The following is a 16968-nucleotide window of genomic DNA, read 5'->3' as shown; positions in this document are numbered from 1 at the left end:
CGGCACTACCGCTGGGGTAGCGCGTGCCAAATCCCGCCTTAGAAAATATTTTTCTACTTTCTACCGCGGGGGCGTTCCCGGCAGTAATCAGCAGTGCGGTCACACTGGCGCATACTGCATGGTTACCGCACGAGTAGTGTATGAGCCCTTACCGCTAAGTCAATTGCTAGCAGTAAGGGGTTAGGCCCTAAATAGGTGTGCACTAGTTTTCATTTTTATGCATGTCCATTTCCCGGCCTATTAAAAAATAGCCCTTTTCCCAGCAACGGTAAAAAGTGGCCCAGTGCATGCCCAAAAGACGTACCCACACTACCGAAGGCCATATTTTACCGTAGCATTGTAAAAAGGACCGCACAGCCTCCCGCCTTTCCAAGTCACATGACAAAAAAGAGTGGAACCTTTAAAAAAAAAAATAGGCTTTACAATCTTCCCCTTATCTCATGTAATCAAAGTAAAATACACAATGTACAAACCTCAATACATTCAGTTGTAGAATCTTTATTAAAATATAATTTATTTGATAAAAAGTGCATCATCACTAGAAGAAACAGAACAAAAGATACACAAGCAGGATAACTGAATACTAAAGCATTTTAACATTCCTTTTTAAGTGCATTAAAAAGAGCAAAGTGACTAAAATACATTCTGTAGTATTACTTACTCAACTGAGATCAAATGAAAGGATTCTCATCTTCTACTATGTAAAGTTTACAATGCAATTAACATCTTAAAGACAGACGGGACACAGGAGGACAATTTGAAGGGGGGTGGAATGAGGGTGGTGTGCATCTCCCCCCCCCCCTTCCCCCACTACAGGGCCATGCCATAAGGAAACAACATTTTTAAAAACTAATCAACAGATGTCAGGGGATGAATGCATTTGAAGGGAAGTAATAGCAGCTTTAGGGTGTCCCCCACCCTCTTGAGTTTGCCACTGGCAGTCCATTTCCATAGCAGAATAAAACTACTATGTATAGGATTACATTTTTTAAGTGTTAAATTTAGTATACAGTGAAATCCATTAACTATAAAACACTCTCCTTTTACTCTCTGTACTAGCGTTTACCCTGCAGGAAAGAGAAGAGATTTATGCTTCAGTCTGTCAGATAAAGTATCTCAAAGGCATAGCAGCTTAAGTCTCTTTCCTTCATAGTGTGCAAAACCTTCTTTTACGTGTACACAGGTTCTGTCAGCCATTCTCTAAAATATTTCTCCATCATGTTTCTGGATTTCCAGCCGACATTGACTGTAGGGATGATTTTCTGTGGTTGCAGCCACTGGACAAAGCGCTTCATTTCTAGGTAGCTGCTGTGTTCGCTGTAGGGGATTCCTAAAAAAAAAAAAAAAAAAGACAGACATCCTTTGTTCAAACTTGCAGACTTCCTTCAGGATTTGCAGAGGAAATTCAATTCTATCAGGTATTTCCAGTGGAAGTAAGAGAAACTCTAAACACTTCACATAACTGCACGCAAACAGATAGAATGGTTAAAAATAAGATCTTCCCAATTATAAATATATATAAAAAAACTCTCTTCCTGATAAATTAAGATAATACACAGAAATAACAACAACAAAAAAAAGATGATACTTTTTTTTTTTTTTAAACTAGCTTTTCAAGGCAACGCGTTACTGAATTTATAATGTGCCACAACATCTGGGAATGTAGTTTGCTAATTCCAAAATGGTCTTGCTTCAACACTGAATAGCTATTGTAGCATTACAGTAGCAATTTTACCTACCACTGATTTATCTGTATATGTTATGTTATACAAGTCTGTTACTCCGCAATTACCAAGACTGGTTCAATGTGGATTACATATCAAGATGACCAGAAAAATAATCCAGGAACTACAAAACGAATCACACCTACGATCTAATATTTAAATCATGCATATTCATAAAATATGTAAGTTTTAAGCGCCTTTCGAAAGGTTAAATAACCTGACAAAACACAAATCACATGCGTGGGATAAACATAAAGGAATCCTGTTCAGAAAGAATGGATCCTAAGGAGCTTAGCCGAGATTGGGTGGCAGAGCCGGTGGCGGGAAGCGGGGATGGTGCTGGGCAGACTTATACAGTCTGTGCCAGAGCCGGTGGTGGGAGGTGGGATTGGTGGTTGGGAGGCGGGGATAGTGCTGGGCAGACTTATACGGTCTGTGCCAGAACTGGTGGTGGGAGGCGGGACTGGTGGTTGGGAAGCGGGGATGGTGCTGGGCAGACTTATACAGTCTGTGCCAGAGCCGGTGGTGGGAGGCGGGACTGGTGGTTGGGAGGCGGGGATAGTGCTGGGCAGACTTATACGGTATGTGCCCTGAAAAAGACAGGTACAAATCAAGGTAAGGTATACACGAGTTCATCTTGTTGGGCAGACTGGATGGACCGTGCAGGTCTTTTTCTGCCGTCATCTACTATGTTATAATAAACTTCCTGAGCTGGTCCGTCAAGCTCCATCTCTGGCCGTCTTCAAATCTAGGCTAAAAGCCCACCTTTTTGATGCTGCTTTTAACTCCTTACCCTTATTTTATCATCCCCACCTTAGTAATTCCCTTATCTCTTATTTGTCCTGTTTGTCTGTCTTGATTAGATTGTAAGCTCTGTCGAGCAGGGACTGTCTCTTCATGTTCAAGTGTACAGCGCTGCGTACGTCTAGTAGCGCTTTAGAAATAAGTAGTAGTAGTAGTAGTAGTACAACTCACTAAGTATGTTCTATAACACAGTGCACCTAGCTTCTAATGTATGCAAAGAGGGGCGTGGTTATAGGTGGGGAAATGGGCGTTTTGTGGGCGTGCTAAAATGTACATGTGTAGTTATAGAACATGGCCCAGTGCTCCTAAATCTATGTGCCAGGATTTACGCCATGTTTTCGTTGGTGTAAATGGATGTACACAGTTTTAGGCGCAGGGATGTCAACTAAGCACATTCTATATACAGCACAGAAATCTAGAACACACTTAGGCGAAAATGTTTTCCATGTGGATTTTTTAGGCGCCATATAGAGAATGCCCCCCTAATCACCATTAAGCTTCTTTGGATCCATGCCTTCTATATAGGGCTCCTATGTGTATTTATCCTACACATTTTTGAATTCCGTTACCATTTTCATCTCCACCACCTCCCGTGGGAGGTATTTCCAGGTATCCACCCCTCTTCTCTGTGAAAAAATACTCCCTATTATTCCATTAAAAAAAAAAAAAAGTTTTGTTAGTGATACTCAAATACAAGCAACTGGTCAATAAACGTATACAATGAGAAATAAACTTCCCCATTCCCCTTCCTCCCCCCTCCGCACTCTCCAAAGAGGTCCCTAAAAACAGTCCAAATTGTCCAGTGCAATCGGAGGGGATCCGAAATAAGCAGCGGTTTCAAAAAGGTACATTAGATTTCCACGTAACATAGTAGATGACGGCAGAAAAAGACCTGCATGGTCCATCCAGTCTGCCCAAGACAAACTCATATGTGTATACCTTACCTTGAATTTGTACCTGTCCTTTTCAGGGCACAGACCATATAAGTCTGCCCAGCAGTATTTCTCGCCTCCCAACCACCAGTCCCGTCTCCCATCACCGGCTCTGGTACAGACCGTATAAGTCTGCCCTCCCCTATCCTCGCCTCCCAACCACCACCCCCTCTTCCCCCCAACTGCTCCGCCACCCAATTTCAGCTAAGCTTCTGAGGATCGTAAGATAACAATCCCAGACTTTATAAAATGTGTCAATTCGTCCAATTCTAATTGCCGTTAGTTCAGCCATTAAGCAAAAATTATCCATCTTATGTAGATAGAGCGAGATGGGATCACAGAGCTCTTCCATGCTGCTGCCAAAACTAGACCAGCAGCTGTGAATAGGTGAATTGCTAGTCTGTGATGGTCAGGTGATATTTCCACAGGTCTACGATGCAACAAGCAATGCTCCATTTTTAGGGGATAATTGACCCCTAATATCTGTTGCACCAAAGAGTGGACAGATTGCCAGTACGGTTGGACTACAGGACAAGTCCACCAAACATGATAGATATCCCCCAGGTAGGCCACAATCCCACCAGCAAAAGTCCTGTACCATACTTAAAAATATGCAGCAATCTCTGTGGAGTATAATACCAATGGCATAGCATTTTGTATCCATTCTTAATTAGTTAGAGATGGTTTTAAGTTGAAACTTAAAAACTGAGATCCCAGAGCTTCCTTTCATAAGCGACTCCTAAATCCTGTTCCCAACGGTGCACACAGTAGTCCACTGCAGCTCATCAATAATAAAGCTTGATACAGACGTGAAACACATCCCTGCCCCACCCCGTCCCGCAAATGCCCTCTCCAGCAGAGTTTCTTCTAAACCAATGTCACCCCGTGCTTTACGATTTATATAATCCCTACTTTGTCTAGACAACAACCTGGTATAACTGGCTTTGAGAAGGACAAGGAAAACTACAAGGATCTTTATAAGCAAAATCTCCCCCCTAAGATGGAGGACCTTTTCAGGGATCTAGATAAATGGGAGGGTCTTAATATATCTTGGGTGTGATGGATCAGTGCAATGAAGATGATGGTGTTGCCGAAGCTGCAATACCTATTTATGGCCTTGCCCCTCCTGATAATCAAATTTTTTTTGCCAGGCTGAAAAAAAGAGTGTTCAGCTTTATTTGGAATAAATGTCCTCCTAGGGTTAAGGGCTAGGGTCTTTATCAACCTAAAAAATAGGGTGGAATGGCAGTACCAGACTTTCTTCTTTCTCATCACATGGCAAGGCTCTGTATCTTGACGGAGTGGCTTTCCAAAGATATGGATGTGAATGGAGCAGTGTTGGATGGGCTTCTTTGCCGCTCTGTGTGGTTCCTTGGCTTTCATTTTCCGAGATTCTCAAGTGTCTTAAACAGGTACCGGTAAATATACGGGACCCTTTAAAGATCTGGTAAGAGGTTCTTTCCTGTGAGAGCTTGCGTTTTGCAAACAGCCATACGATATGTCCCGGGATTTTTGCCTGGGTGGATAGATAGGGTGTTCCAACAATGGGAGGCTAAAGGGTCTATTAACCTTGGGATAAATTTGGGAGGAACAAGAGTTTCTTACATACCTGGAATTAATGGAGGAATATGGCCTACCTTCTCATCAAATACTCCACTATTGGAAACTCAGAAATTATATTTCACGCAGTGCATGCAGAGACATTAACCTTGCTGACACTTTATTAGAGAGGGCACTGGAGGGGAGGGGGAAAAAGAGGTTCTATTTCTCAATTATATCAGGCATTGGTCCTGGCCCATTCCCCCTTAGAATATTATGTACAGCGCTGGAAGGAGGATTTAGGGACCACCTATGAATGGCAAAAACGGAACTTAGTTTCAAGTACTTGCTGAAACCATCTATGAGTACTGCACCGATGGGAGAATGGGCACAAAATGTTATACCACTGGCATTACACGGCACAGAGACTTAGATTTATAAATCTGGCACTGGCCTATGCTGGCATAACTGTGGTATGAACGGGGATGTGTTTAATGTTTGGGGAACTTATCCTGTCATCCAACCCTATTGGGGTGGTGTCATTAGTTTGGTCCAGCAGATACTGCAGATCCCATACCCCTTACGGGTAGAACATTGTTTACTTCATCATATACCTAATGGCGGGGGGGGGGGGGGGGGGGGGAGTCAAGCCTGCTCAACATAGGCTGGCCATCCATATATTTACAGCTGCCTACTGGCTTTAGCAGCGGCATAGGAAGAAGCCACTGGCCCCTCCTGAGACTGGGTTATTGCGTAAACTGGATTATTTCTGTTTTAACGTTGGAATGAACAGCCCTCAAAAGTGGACATCTTATGACATTTCATCGGACCTGAGATTGCTATCAGACATGGAGATCTAGTGCTACCGATTTATTTACCTCTGAGCACCTTCTGGACTAGTTTTTGTGTTTTTCCCCTTGCCTTGAGAGAGTTTGGGGAGCTATTATTTTAAGGGACCTTTGGGGGAGAGCCCCATGGGGCTCTTATTGGAGAGGCAGGGATGGGAGAACTTGGGATATTTGTTGTTGGATTGCTGTATGTGGGATATGATAACATTGCTGTTTCAGTTGTTTTGTTTTTCACTTTGTATTCGGTTTTTGGTTTTTTTTTTTAACTTTGTATTTGGTTTATTTTTGCAATAAAGATTTAGAATCTGGAAAAAAAAAACAAACAACAACAAAAAAAAAGATGCCCGATTACAGGCACATTAAAAAATGACACACATTTAAACAAGTCATGGTTTGTTTTAGTTTCCCATTGGATATTTCACACACACAAAGCCTCTATTGATAAATAATCCTCAAATGAACTCCATTATTCTAACACATGTTAGTGGCAAGTTTCCATATTATAACTGAAACAGCCAGCAAGAAAGGACACCTTTCAGGACAGTGTGCACCTTAATGGCTCATCCTTCATTTTATACTTCCTGAAATCCAAGGGAAAGCCATGTGAGGCCAACTGCATCTCTGCCACTGGACTGTGTCCTGAGGTTTTAGCCAAGGGGAATGAACAGCTCATTACCTCTACCTCCTATAGTGCCAGAATGCTTATCCAGCTGCAATCAGTCATAAATCAGCGACTTACAAAGCCACAGACACCTGCTGCCAAACCCCTTACATTCTTCATCATGAAGTGTTTTATTTAATTAACTAGACTTTGAGCCCGTAAAAACGGGCTATTATAGGAAGGGGGGGTTGAAAGGCCCGCCCCCACCGCCGAGTTCGTCGCTGCCCCTCCCCCTCCGAGTTCGCGCCCCCCCACCGAGCCGTCACCACCCACCTTCCACCTGGCCGGGCCCTCGCTCCGCTATTGAAACAGCGAGGGTCCGGGAACGCAGCACTGAGCTCTGCTGAGCTGCCGACGTCGGCCTTCGTTCTTCTTCTCTGCCTGTCCCGCCCTTGTGTGACGTAACGTCGTCGAGGGCGGGACAGAGGCAGAGAAGAAGGAAGGAAGGGCGATGTCAGCAGCTCAGCAGAGCTCAGTGCTGCGTTCCCAGACCCTCGCTGTTTCAATAGTGGAGCAAGGGCCCGACCGGGTAGAAGGTGGGTGGCGGTGGCGACTCGGGTGGGGGGAGCGTTAGACGGCGGTGTCCCTCCCTCAGCAATGCACAGTACAGACCCTCTGTGTTCCGCCCCCCGTCATCACGTAATGACGTGGGGGCGTGGCAGAGAACGTCTCTACTGCGCATTTGCGAGTGAGTACGGTCACTCGCCGTTTATATGTTTGATGGTAACTCAGTCTCTGGATTGTGTCCGGGGCAAAAATGCAAGGGAGGAATTCTGAATCTAATAAAAATCCAAATAAATTAAATGGCTATCTGGAAGAAAAATGCTAAGAGCCATTGAAAAATGGATCAATTTGAAAGGTAAAGAGAGTATTATTGTGAAAATTTAGACCCGAATGTAACACTGTAAAGCAGCTTGGAGTAAGTCGGCAGAACATGGCGCAGTCTTGGTTTAACAGAATTGATTATAAGCTGGGTACTAAATAGCTTGTTTAATATTTCTTAATTCTTGGATCATTTACCTAATTTGTGGACGATAACAGTTCGTTAATTTCTTATTACTTTTTTCCTGATGCTTTTTCAGTATTGTGTATTATTATTCTTGATTGAATATTATTATGTATATTAAAATGTTATAAAGAAATAAAAAAAAAAATGGAGACTTTTTTTTTTAAATATACATTTTTGTTCTGAAATACAGTTATCTACTTGCCCAAGGTGGCAGTGAAATTCAGAAATTAATAATATAAACGGCCCATTAAACTTGTCGTCACAAATAAGGAACAAACTATCAGCTGATGAGATCAGATTCATTCTTACATGAAAGGTGCTGCAAAAACAGGTGACATTTACTATGCAACAAACTTGCTCTACTTGAAAACTGGAGGAGATGTAACTGCTACGACATAATATGTCTAGGACCATCACCACATGTTAGAAGACATAGGCGGATACTGATAAGAAGTGGGGGAAAAAAAAACAATTCAAAATTTTTTTTAAATCTAGTTCTCTCTGGCCATCTTTTATAATTTTTTGCTCATGCCCAAAAAGCCTTCTGTACAAACCAAGAAATGAACTACTAACATGAAAACCCGGCACTTAAATGTTTATTTTGCATAAATGTCTAAATCCCATTTCATAAGACCAGGATATGCATGTTTCAAACACAAATGACAAGGGAGGCATGATGTGGGCAGGACAAGAGTGTGGCAAGTTATAGACGTTTAGCGCCCCCCTCCCCATTTCAGAAGAGGACTACACATCTATACCCTAAAAGATTGTTAATCAGGAGTTATACCTGCTACCAAGCTATTGAGGAGCACTCCACTGGAGGATTGGGGAGGGGGGGGAATTGTCCCCTTAATCCCTCAATGGATTTTGACCCCCCCCCCCAATCCAAACTGGAAAGGGAAATCAGTCATTGTGTCAGTTGTCAGGATAATAGCTGGTTATGTTTCTAAGATCCAAAGATAACTGAGAAACCTCGATATGTTATAGGATTATTTTTCTAAAATGGCTGTTTATACTGCCCACGCTTGGGGGTCCTTTTACTAAAGTGTGCTGAAAAATGGCCTGCGGTAGAGTAGACGCATGTTTTAGGCATGCGCAGAATTATGGCCGAAAAGAAAATTGTGGCACGTCCATTTTGGGTCTGAGTCCTTACCGCAAGCCATTGACCTAGTGGTAAGGTCTCACGCACAGAAAAAAATTTTTTCGGACGCACGTCAAAATTGAAATTACCACAAGGGCCACGCAGTAACTCCAATTTGGCGTGCATTGGGCGCCTGTAGGCGACTACACCACTTGGTGCATAAACACTCATTTCTCTGCATTGGACAGCAGCAAATTCTATTCTAAAATACTACTAAAACAGGAGACACACCCTGACCTGGATGTCTAAATTCGGACTTCTATGCCCTTTGTAAATTTGGGCCGACTGTGTGATGTGGCCCACGGGTACGTCTGCCCAAGTCATTGCTGGCAGGGGCCGTCTACGTAGCATGCATATCTAGATGTTTATTATTGCAGCTGGAGCTTATACACGTCTGGTGCCAGCACCAGAACCCTGCTTTTTAGACATTTTGGTGGAGGGTGGAGATATGTCGATTTTACTATACGCTTAGACGTACAGACCTGGTAATCTAACATATGTCACTGGGATGGCATGCTTTTGCTAAACATTTATATTCCAACATCCACGACTTACTTGACGTGTGTGTGTGTGTATACATATATATACATGCGTATACAAACACATATAATATTATGTATGTCAGTGGCGTAGCCACAGGTGGGCCTGGGTGGGCCGGGGCCCACCCACTTAGGGCTCAGGCCCACCCAACAGTAGCACATGTTTAGTGGTAGGATTCCAAGCTCGGCCAGCTGAAGACTTCCTCCAGATGGTAACGAAAACGCTACTCTCCATGATACCAGCACCTGCGTAAGTTCAGTTTTCAGCGGATGCCTGCTGCAGACTACCATGGTGGAAAGAAGCATTTTCCCACCAGCTGAGATATTGTTTTGGGTGGTGGTTTTGGGGGGGGGGGGGGGAAGAACAATTGGTGCCCACCCACTTCTTACCTAGGCCCACCCAAAATCTGTTGTCTGGCTACGCCCCTGATGTATGTTATACAGTGTGTGTGTGTGTACCAGTTTTGCTTTTTACAAGGTAGTAAGATCTTTTAATTCGTTCCTTTTAAAAATCTTACCCCCCCCTCTTTACTAAGCTGCACTTTGAATGGGTTACATTGGCACTGCCGTGCAGCAGCTGCTAGCACAGCTTAGTAAACGGGGGGGGGGGGGGGGGGGGGGGGTTCAATTCTTAAATGATCTCCAACAACTGTCCAATATGTTCTAGACTAAGTAGCTATGATGCAACACCACTGTAACAAACAAATCATAGCATAAAACCTTACAAACAGGAGCCAGTCAGCAATAAAAAAACAAAAACAAACTCAAGTTCCAATCAAAAGAAAGAGAGCTTCCATACCTTCTACGTTATGGGAAAAAAAAAAAAAAAAAAAAAGGGTTAACCCAACCAAAAAGAAGGAGCAGCGGGCTGAAAACCAGGGAAGCCAGGTACAAATCCCATTGTGCCTCTTTGCGATCTTGGTCAAATCATTTAACCATCCAGTAACTCAGGTACAAAAACACTAAGCCCTCTGGGGACTACTACTACTACTATTTAGCATTTCTATAGCGCTACAAGGCGTACGCAGCGCTGCACAAACATAGAAGAAAGACAGTCCCTGCTCAAAGAGCTATGTAATAAAAGTGAGCCAAGGATAGGACAATCAAGCCATTGTGACATCACTGATGAGGTTGGCTCTTATTGGTGGCCTGAGGCATTATGACATCACAACATTAGCTCTGGTTACAAGAGACTACTAACCTACTATTTATCACTTCTATAGCACTACAAGGCGTACGCAGCGCTGCACAAACATAGAAGAAAGACAGTCCCTGCTCAAAGAGCTTACAATCTAATAGGGACAGGAAAATACCAATTGTACCTCACTGTAACTCGCCTTGAGCTACAACTGAAAAAAAAGTGCAAGCTAAAATCCAAACTACCAATATGCAATACAGAAGAGGACCTGGCACACACAAGACAAACCCCCTAATTCTGTACAGTTTGCAAGTTACGCACCCGACTTTTACCACTCAAACAAAAGCTAAGTGCCAAAACTGGGGTAAATGACAGACAGGCGCCTAAGTGCGTTCAGGTGCTATTTTAAAGGTTGGTGCCCAAGTGTTCTAGCGTGTAGCTGCAAAGGGGGCGGTCCCATGGGACAGGGCCATCGAGGGACAGGGCCAGGCCTGGGGCAAGGCCGCCCCCGGGACCCCGCCCCTGCCGCCCCACCCCTCCGAGGTCACCGCCACCGCCATCCCCCTCCCCCCCCCCCCGAGGTCACCACCGCTCTCCCCCGAGATCGCTGCCGCACCCCCCCTCCGTCCGCCACCGGGCCGGGCCCCCTGCATTGAAATCGTAGTCTCACCTCATGAAAGCAGAGCTGCAGGCAGCAGAACAACTCCCTTCGGCCCTCCTTCCCTCGTGTCCCGCCCTCGCAGAAGTTGCGTCAGATGAGGGCGGGATACAGGGAGGGAAGGAGGGCCGAAGGGAGGCATTCTGCTGCCTGCAGCGCTGTTTTCATGGAGGTGAGACTGCGATTTCAATGCAGGGGACAGTCGGTCGACGACGGAGGGCGGGTGGAACTGCGGTGCCGGGCCCCCCTTGGAGGCCTGGGCCTGGGGAATTTTGTCCCCTCTGCCCCCCCCCCTCTCAGCGGCTATGCCATGGGAGGGACAGGGGTGCTCTGACTTTTTAAGAATGAACTTTCCAAGTGTCAGCTAGGTGGCCAGCTACTGCATTTAGGTGTGTTTACACCTGCCATACAGCAAGTGTAAGTGGTAGAACCTAAATTTAGGTGCCTAACTGCTGACTTATGCTAGTATTTTATAACAGATTAGCTGCACAAATTTACGGTTATTGAAAACTAGCTTTTAGTGCCTAGATTTTGGGCAACAAACATAATACCCTTTATAAAATTGCCACCAAAAGACAGGAAATTTGAAGGTTGTGATCTACACGCAGATAATCCACAGGAGAACAATGTAGACCAGAGTGAAAGTAGAAATACACTTTACTAAAATCAATTGCCTGACGTGGCCACGTGACCCAGAAGCTGCGTCAGAGGCTTATCTATCCACTATAAAAATACATATTAAAAAAATAATAAAACACACTGATTAAATATAATTATTAATCCCGTTAAAAGTAAGTAAACCAAATAAAAACTAACCCAAAATCAAGTACAGACATATGTTAATTAAACAACATAAGCACAAAAATATTATTCAGTTAGTATGTTAAGACACATTCAATTACTAATCTTCAAAAAAACATACATACAAAACATATTGTCATATATGCCTGAAAAAAACAGCTTATTTGAGAAATGTACCTATCAGGGTCCCTAAACATGGAGGAGTAGCCTAGTAAAGGAGTAGCTTAGTGGTTAGTGCAGTGGACTTTGATCCTGGGGAACTGGGTTCGATTCCCACTGCAGCTCCTTGTGACTGTGGGCAAGTCACTTAACCCTCCATTGCCCCTGGTACAAAAATAAGTACCTGAATATATGTAAACCACCTTGAATGTAGTTGCAAAAAAAAAAAAAAAAAAAACACCTCAGAAAGGCAGTATATCAAGTCCCATTTCCCTATTTGAGATTCTACATGGAATGTTGCTACTATTGGAGATTCTAGATGGAATGTTGCTACTATTTGAGATTCTACATGGAATGTTGCTATTCCACTATCAACATTCCATGTAGAAGCCTGCCCTTGCAGATCAACAATGTGGCCACGCAGGCTTCTGTTTTTGTGAGTCTGACGTCCTGCACGAATGTGCAGGATGTCAGACTCACAGAAACAGAAGCCTGCGCGGCCGCATTGCTGATCTGCAAGGGCAGGCTTCTACATGGAATGTTGCTAGTGGAGGAGTAGTCTAGTGGTTAGTACAGCGGACTCTGATTCTGGGGAACTGGGTTCGATTCCCACTGCAGCTCCTTGTGACTTTGGGCATGTCACTTAACCCTCCATTGCCCCTGGTACAAAATAAGTACCTGAACATATGTAAACCGCTTTGAATGTAGTTGCAAAAACCTCAGAAAGGCGGTATATCAAGTCCCCTTTCCCTTTCCCTAAAGGCACATACACCTGATAGCAGCTGAATCACTACAGCAGTAATTTGCAATTGCCTATTTTGATTACTGAGGAAATTTGAAGGGGCACTAGAAACATACGTTCCAAACCTTGCTTCTCCATTTATATGGTTATTTATTTATTTGTTGCATTTGTATCCCACATTTTCCCACCTATTTACAGGCTCAATGTGGCTTACATTATTCCGTAATGGCGAACGCCATTCCCGGAATAAGAAATACAAATTGGTATTGCATTAAAGATCATAAGTGATAAGAGTAGATCAGTGGCGTATCAAGGGGGGGGGGGGCGGTCCGCCCCGGGTGCCAGTGGGTGGGGGGTGCTCTGCTCCCGCCGCCTCCTTTAAACAAAAATCGGCGAAGCAGCGTCGCAGGCAGAGGCCTCATCTGCCCTGCTTGTGAAAAAATAAAATCTCTCCTTCTCCTCGTCTTGACGTCGACTCGGGCCTTCCAATCAATCACTATGTCCCGCCCTCCTCTAAGGTAACTTCCGCGAGGGTGGGACGTAGTGATTGATTGGAAGACCCGAGTCGACGTCAAGACGAGGAGGAGATTTGATTTTTTTTACAAGCAGCAGGGCAGACGAGGCGCTGCCTGCGATGCTGCTTCACCGATTCACACAGTAGTGAGAACAGGACTGAGGTGGGGAAGGAGAGGGGCGAAAGGGACTCGGGTGGGGGTGTTCAGAGGGGAAAAGGGGAGGGGAGAAGGGGACTGGGGTGGGGATCTCAGACAGGAGAAGGGGAGTTGAGAAGGGGACTGGGGTGGGGGTGTTCAGAGGGGAGAAGAGGACTGGGGTGGGGGTCACAGACAGGAGAAGGGGAGGGGAGAAGAGGACTGGGGTGGGGGTCACAGACAGAAGGTGAGGGGAGAAGGGGACTGGGGTGGGGGTGTTCAGAGGGGAGAAGGGGGCTGGAACTGGGGGCTGAAAAAAGGGGCAGAGAGAGAGGGGACAGATCCTAGATGGAAGGGGGAGCGAGAGGGAGGGCAGACCCTGAATGGATGGGAGAGGGAGGGCAAATGGTGGACTGAAGGGGCAGAGAGAAAGGGCAGACAGTGGAGTGGATGGACGGGAAAGGGCAGACAGTGAATGGAAAGGGCAGATGTGGATGGAAGGGGCAGGGAGAGAGGGCAGACATTGGATGGAGGGGGCAGCAGAGAGGGCTGACACTGGATGGCAGAGAACGAAGACAGATGCTGGATGGAAGGAAGACGGTGAAAAGAAGATGAGGAAAGCAGAAACCAGAGACAACAAACTGTAAATAAAATATATTTTTTTATTTTTTTTGCTTTAGGATAAAGTATTGTAGATGTGTTAAATGTTTATAATAGAACATGTAAATAAGGTAATCTTTTTATTGGACTAATTTTAATACATTTTGACTAACTTTCGGAGAACAAAACCCCCTTCCTCAGGTCAGGATAGGATACTGTAACAGCACTATACTGTACTGACCTGAGGAAGGAGATTTTGGCCTCTGGAAGCTAAATGTATTAGTCCAGTAAAATGGTATTATATTATTTTCCGTATTTGTTTTATTTCTAATTGTTAATTTGTAAAGTGGTGATTGGTATTTGTTAGTTTTTTCAAATTTACATCTGCTGTCTTTATATTTTGCACAGTACTAGGGGACATTTTCTGTTTCTGTGGTGTTGCATTGTATGCAGAGTCTGGCATCGGGGGTTCAGTTTAATTTTTGTCTAAATAGAAAGTTTATGATTACTTATTCTATAGTGGATTAGGGTGTATCTGTGTTTGTGAAAAAGACATGGCTTTCAGTTGGCATTGACTGTGCAGGATCTACGATCTGTACTATTCTGTCTGGTTTCGTTTTACAATAGGTGAATTGATGTTCTAGTGCTCACTGTAGTGTTTTTCCTTGTGTGACTCGTAGAAATGACTGCTTATGGTATGGTAGAATTGCTCTATAGGTCCTGAGTGTTTTGTACTCTCGGTATGCCTAGTACTGGATTTGGGGGGGGGGGGGGGTGTTAAAAAATGATCGGCCCCGGATGTCAACTACCCTAGGTACGCCACTGGAGTAGATTAAGCAGTCAAATATAGAGATTTCATTTTCGGAATGAGAAATAAAACAAATCCCTATCACAATACAACCAGTATACTACAAAGCTATGCTAACCTAAAGAAAGACTTTTGCCTAGACATGCCTTTCTGAAGAAAAGAACCTGTGACCCAGTTGGACCAGATTAAATGGCAACCCGGCTGATGCAAGCAAGAAGGAACGTGGCCAATCTTGATAAGGACCCTTGGTCACATTGACCCAGCCTGCTCGGAGCCTGGAATTTGAGGAAACACCTCCAGAGTAATATCAGAAGAGATTCCTGTGGTTTCTTTAGTCACCACAAAAGGGCACAGACCAACCACCTTCTGCACTGTTAACAAATCAGACGTTGCTGATATTGAAACAATATAAAAGGTCACTTTGCTGTGGTAAAGATACCAACCTACCCATGCCACCCGATCTAGTTCATCACCTCATCTGATCATCACTGGAACATTTCAGAGTGTTCAACATCTGAAGGTCAACAGCAAGCACCACCTGTGGCATGGCTGTTCCAGCCATAAGTCTCTTTCTTCTTGAGGACATCACTTACTCAGGTTGTATAAGTCAAGATCTGTAATCACTCTCCTATTGGGGGACACAGGGGGCAGTTGCATGTGATTCCAATTGATAAGTACGTAAGTAATGCCACACTGGGAAAAGACCAAGGGTCCATCGAGCCCAGCATCCTGTCCACAACAGCGCCAATCCAGGCCAAGGGCACCTGGCAAGCTTCCCAAACGTACAAACATTCTATACATGTTATTCCTGGAATTGTGGATTTTTCCCGAGTCCATTTAGTAGTGGTTTATGGACTTGTCCTTTAGGAAACCGTCTAACCCCTTTTTTAAACTCTGCCAAGCTAACCGCCTTCACCACGTTCTCCGGCAACGAATCCCAGAGTTTAATTATGAGTTGGGTGAAGAAAAATTCTCTCTGGTTTGTTTCAAATTTACTTCAATTGATACCCAACTAGTTCTCATTCTAGCATTTAAAGAAGTTTTATTTTAATCTTTTGCTCTGTTACATTCATGTCTGTACTGCAGCCTTAAAAATAAATCCTTTTACTATTGTTATAGTTGTGTGTGTTCTCGTAGTTCATCAGTGTATTTCCAGGGGGATACAGGATTTAGGTCAGCTAAATGGGAGACGTGGTTATACCGTACATCTTTGTCCTACACTGCCCAGCAGGGGTCAGTGTGGTTACTGGTATTTCTTTCACACATTGGTGCTTCTTGGGACTTTGGGCAAGCCCTCTGGGGATAGGAAAATAACTACTGTACATGAACACAACTCGCCTTGAACTTCTGAGAAAAACATGAGCTAAACCCAATCCAGTCAGTTCACTTTCCCCTGCCTCAAACAGAAACTTAGAGCTGTAATTAAATGCTTTTTCCACAGTCACAAAATGGGAGAAAAACTTTGATATAGAACGCTTAGATCAGAAGGTCACTGGGACAAGAAAATATCTACTGTACTGAGCTCAGGTTTGGAAAAGTAAGTAATCAAATCCAAAATCCAAACCTTCCAATGCCCTGTGTATTTAGCTAGCTGCCAGGCTGCTGCAGGAAAAGTCTCTCACCTGTTGCTCTGTACCAGAAATTTATGTATATTAAGATCTAAAAACATCTCACCATTCCGAACTGACAGCTCAGCGCAGTAGTTTGCTTTGATCCTAAAATGTACTTTGGATTTCTCCACTTCCCTTTGCAGTACAAACATCAGAAGCAAGCCACAAGAGGGAGTCAGGTTTTAATTTTGATCAATCACGGAAAAATTTGTATTGGTGTCTGCAGTGGATCTCGGTGCACAGGGCTTATGTTGGATCAATGTTTGCAAATCTTTGCATTATATGCATACCGCCCCCCCCCCCCCCCCCCCCCCCAAAAGATATGCAGCCAATGGTGATAGGTGGTTTTTAACACTGGCTGCTGCAGTGTTTTGTTTTTTTAAAACAAGAGAGATATTCAGTGTGGTATTTGGATACTGGCTAGTGCTGAACATCTGAGTATAACTTAAGGTACCAGCGATATTCAAACCAGTACCTGGAAAAGTAAATGAATAAACTTAGGACAGCTTCAGTTACAGGACCAAATATTACATCTACTCTGTCTAGGCTTCACTCCCAGACTGTCCCGGCACTACCTTGAGAGTACTAAGGAGGTCTGTCCAGAT

At 44.1% G+C, this 16968-nt stretch overlaps 1 protein-coding gene across 1 annotated transcript in view; it reads right to left on the bottom strand.

The window, feature by feature from the left end:
* Positions 1-535: 535 nt before the first annotated feature.
* Positions 536-16968, bottom strand: part of DCLRE1A (DNA cross-link repair 1A) — a 62923-nt gene continuing 46490 nt past the window's right edge. Inside the window, 1 exon segment of the mRNA XM_030202706.1 lies at positions 536-1330. Coding sequence (XP_030058566.1) covers positions 1170-1330 — 161 coding nt within the window. The 3' untranslated portion in view covers positions 536-1169.

Source organism: Microcaecilia unicolor, chromosome 5 (assembly GCF_901765095.1).
Source record: "Microcaecilia unicolor chromosome 5, aMicUni1.1, whole genome shotgun sequence".
Classification (NCBI taxonomy): Eukaryota; Metazoa; Chordata; class Amphibia; order Gymnophiona; family Siphonopidae; genus Microcaecilia; species Microcaecilia unicolor.
Note: the sequence above shows the minus strand (reverse complement) of the source record. Positions and strands in the feature narration are given on the sequence as shown.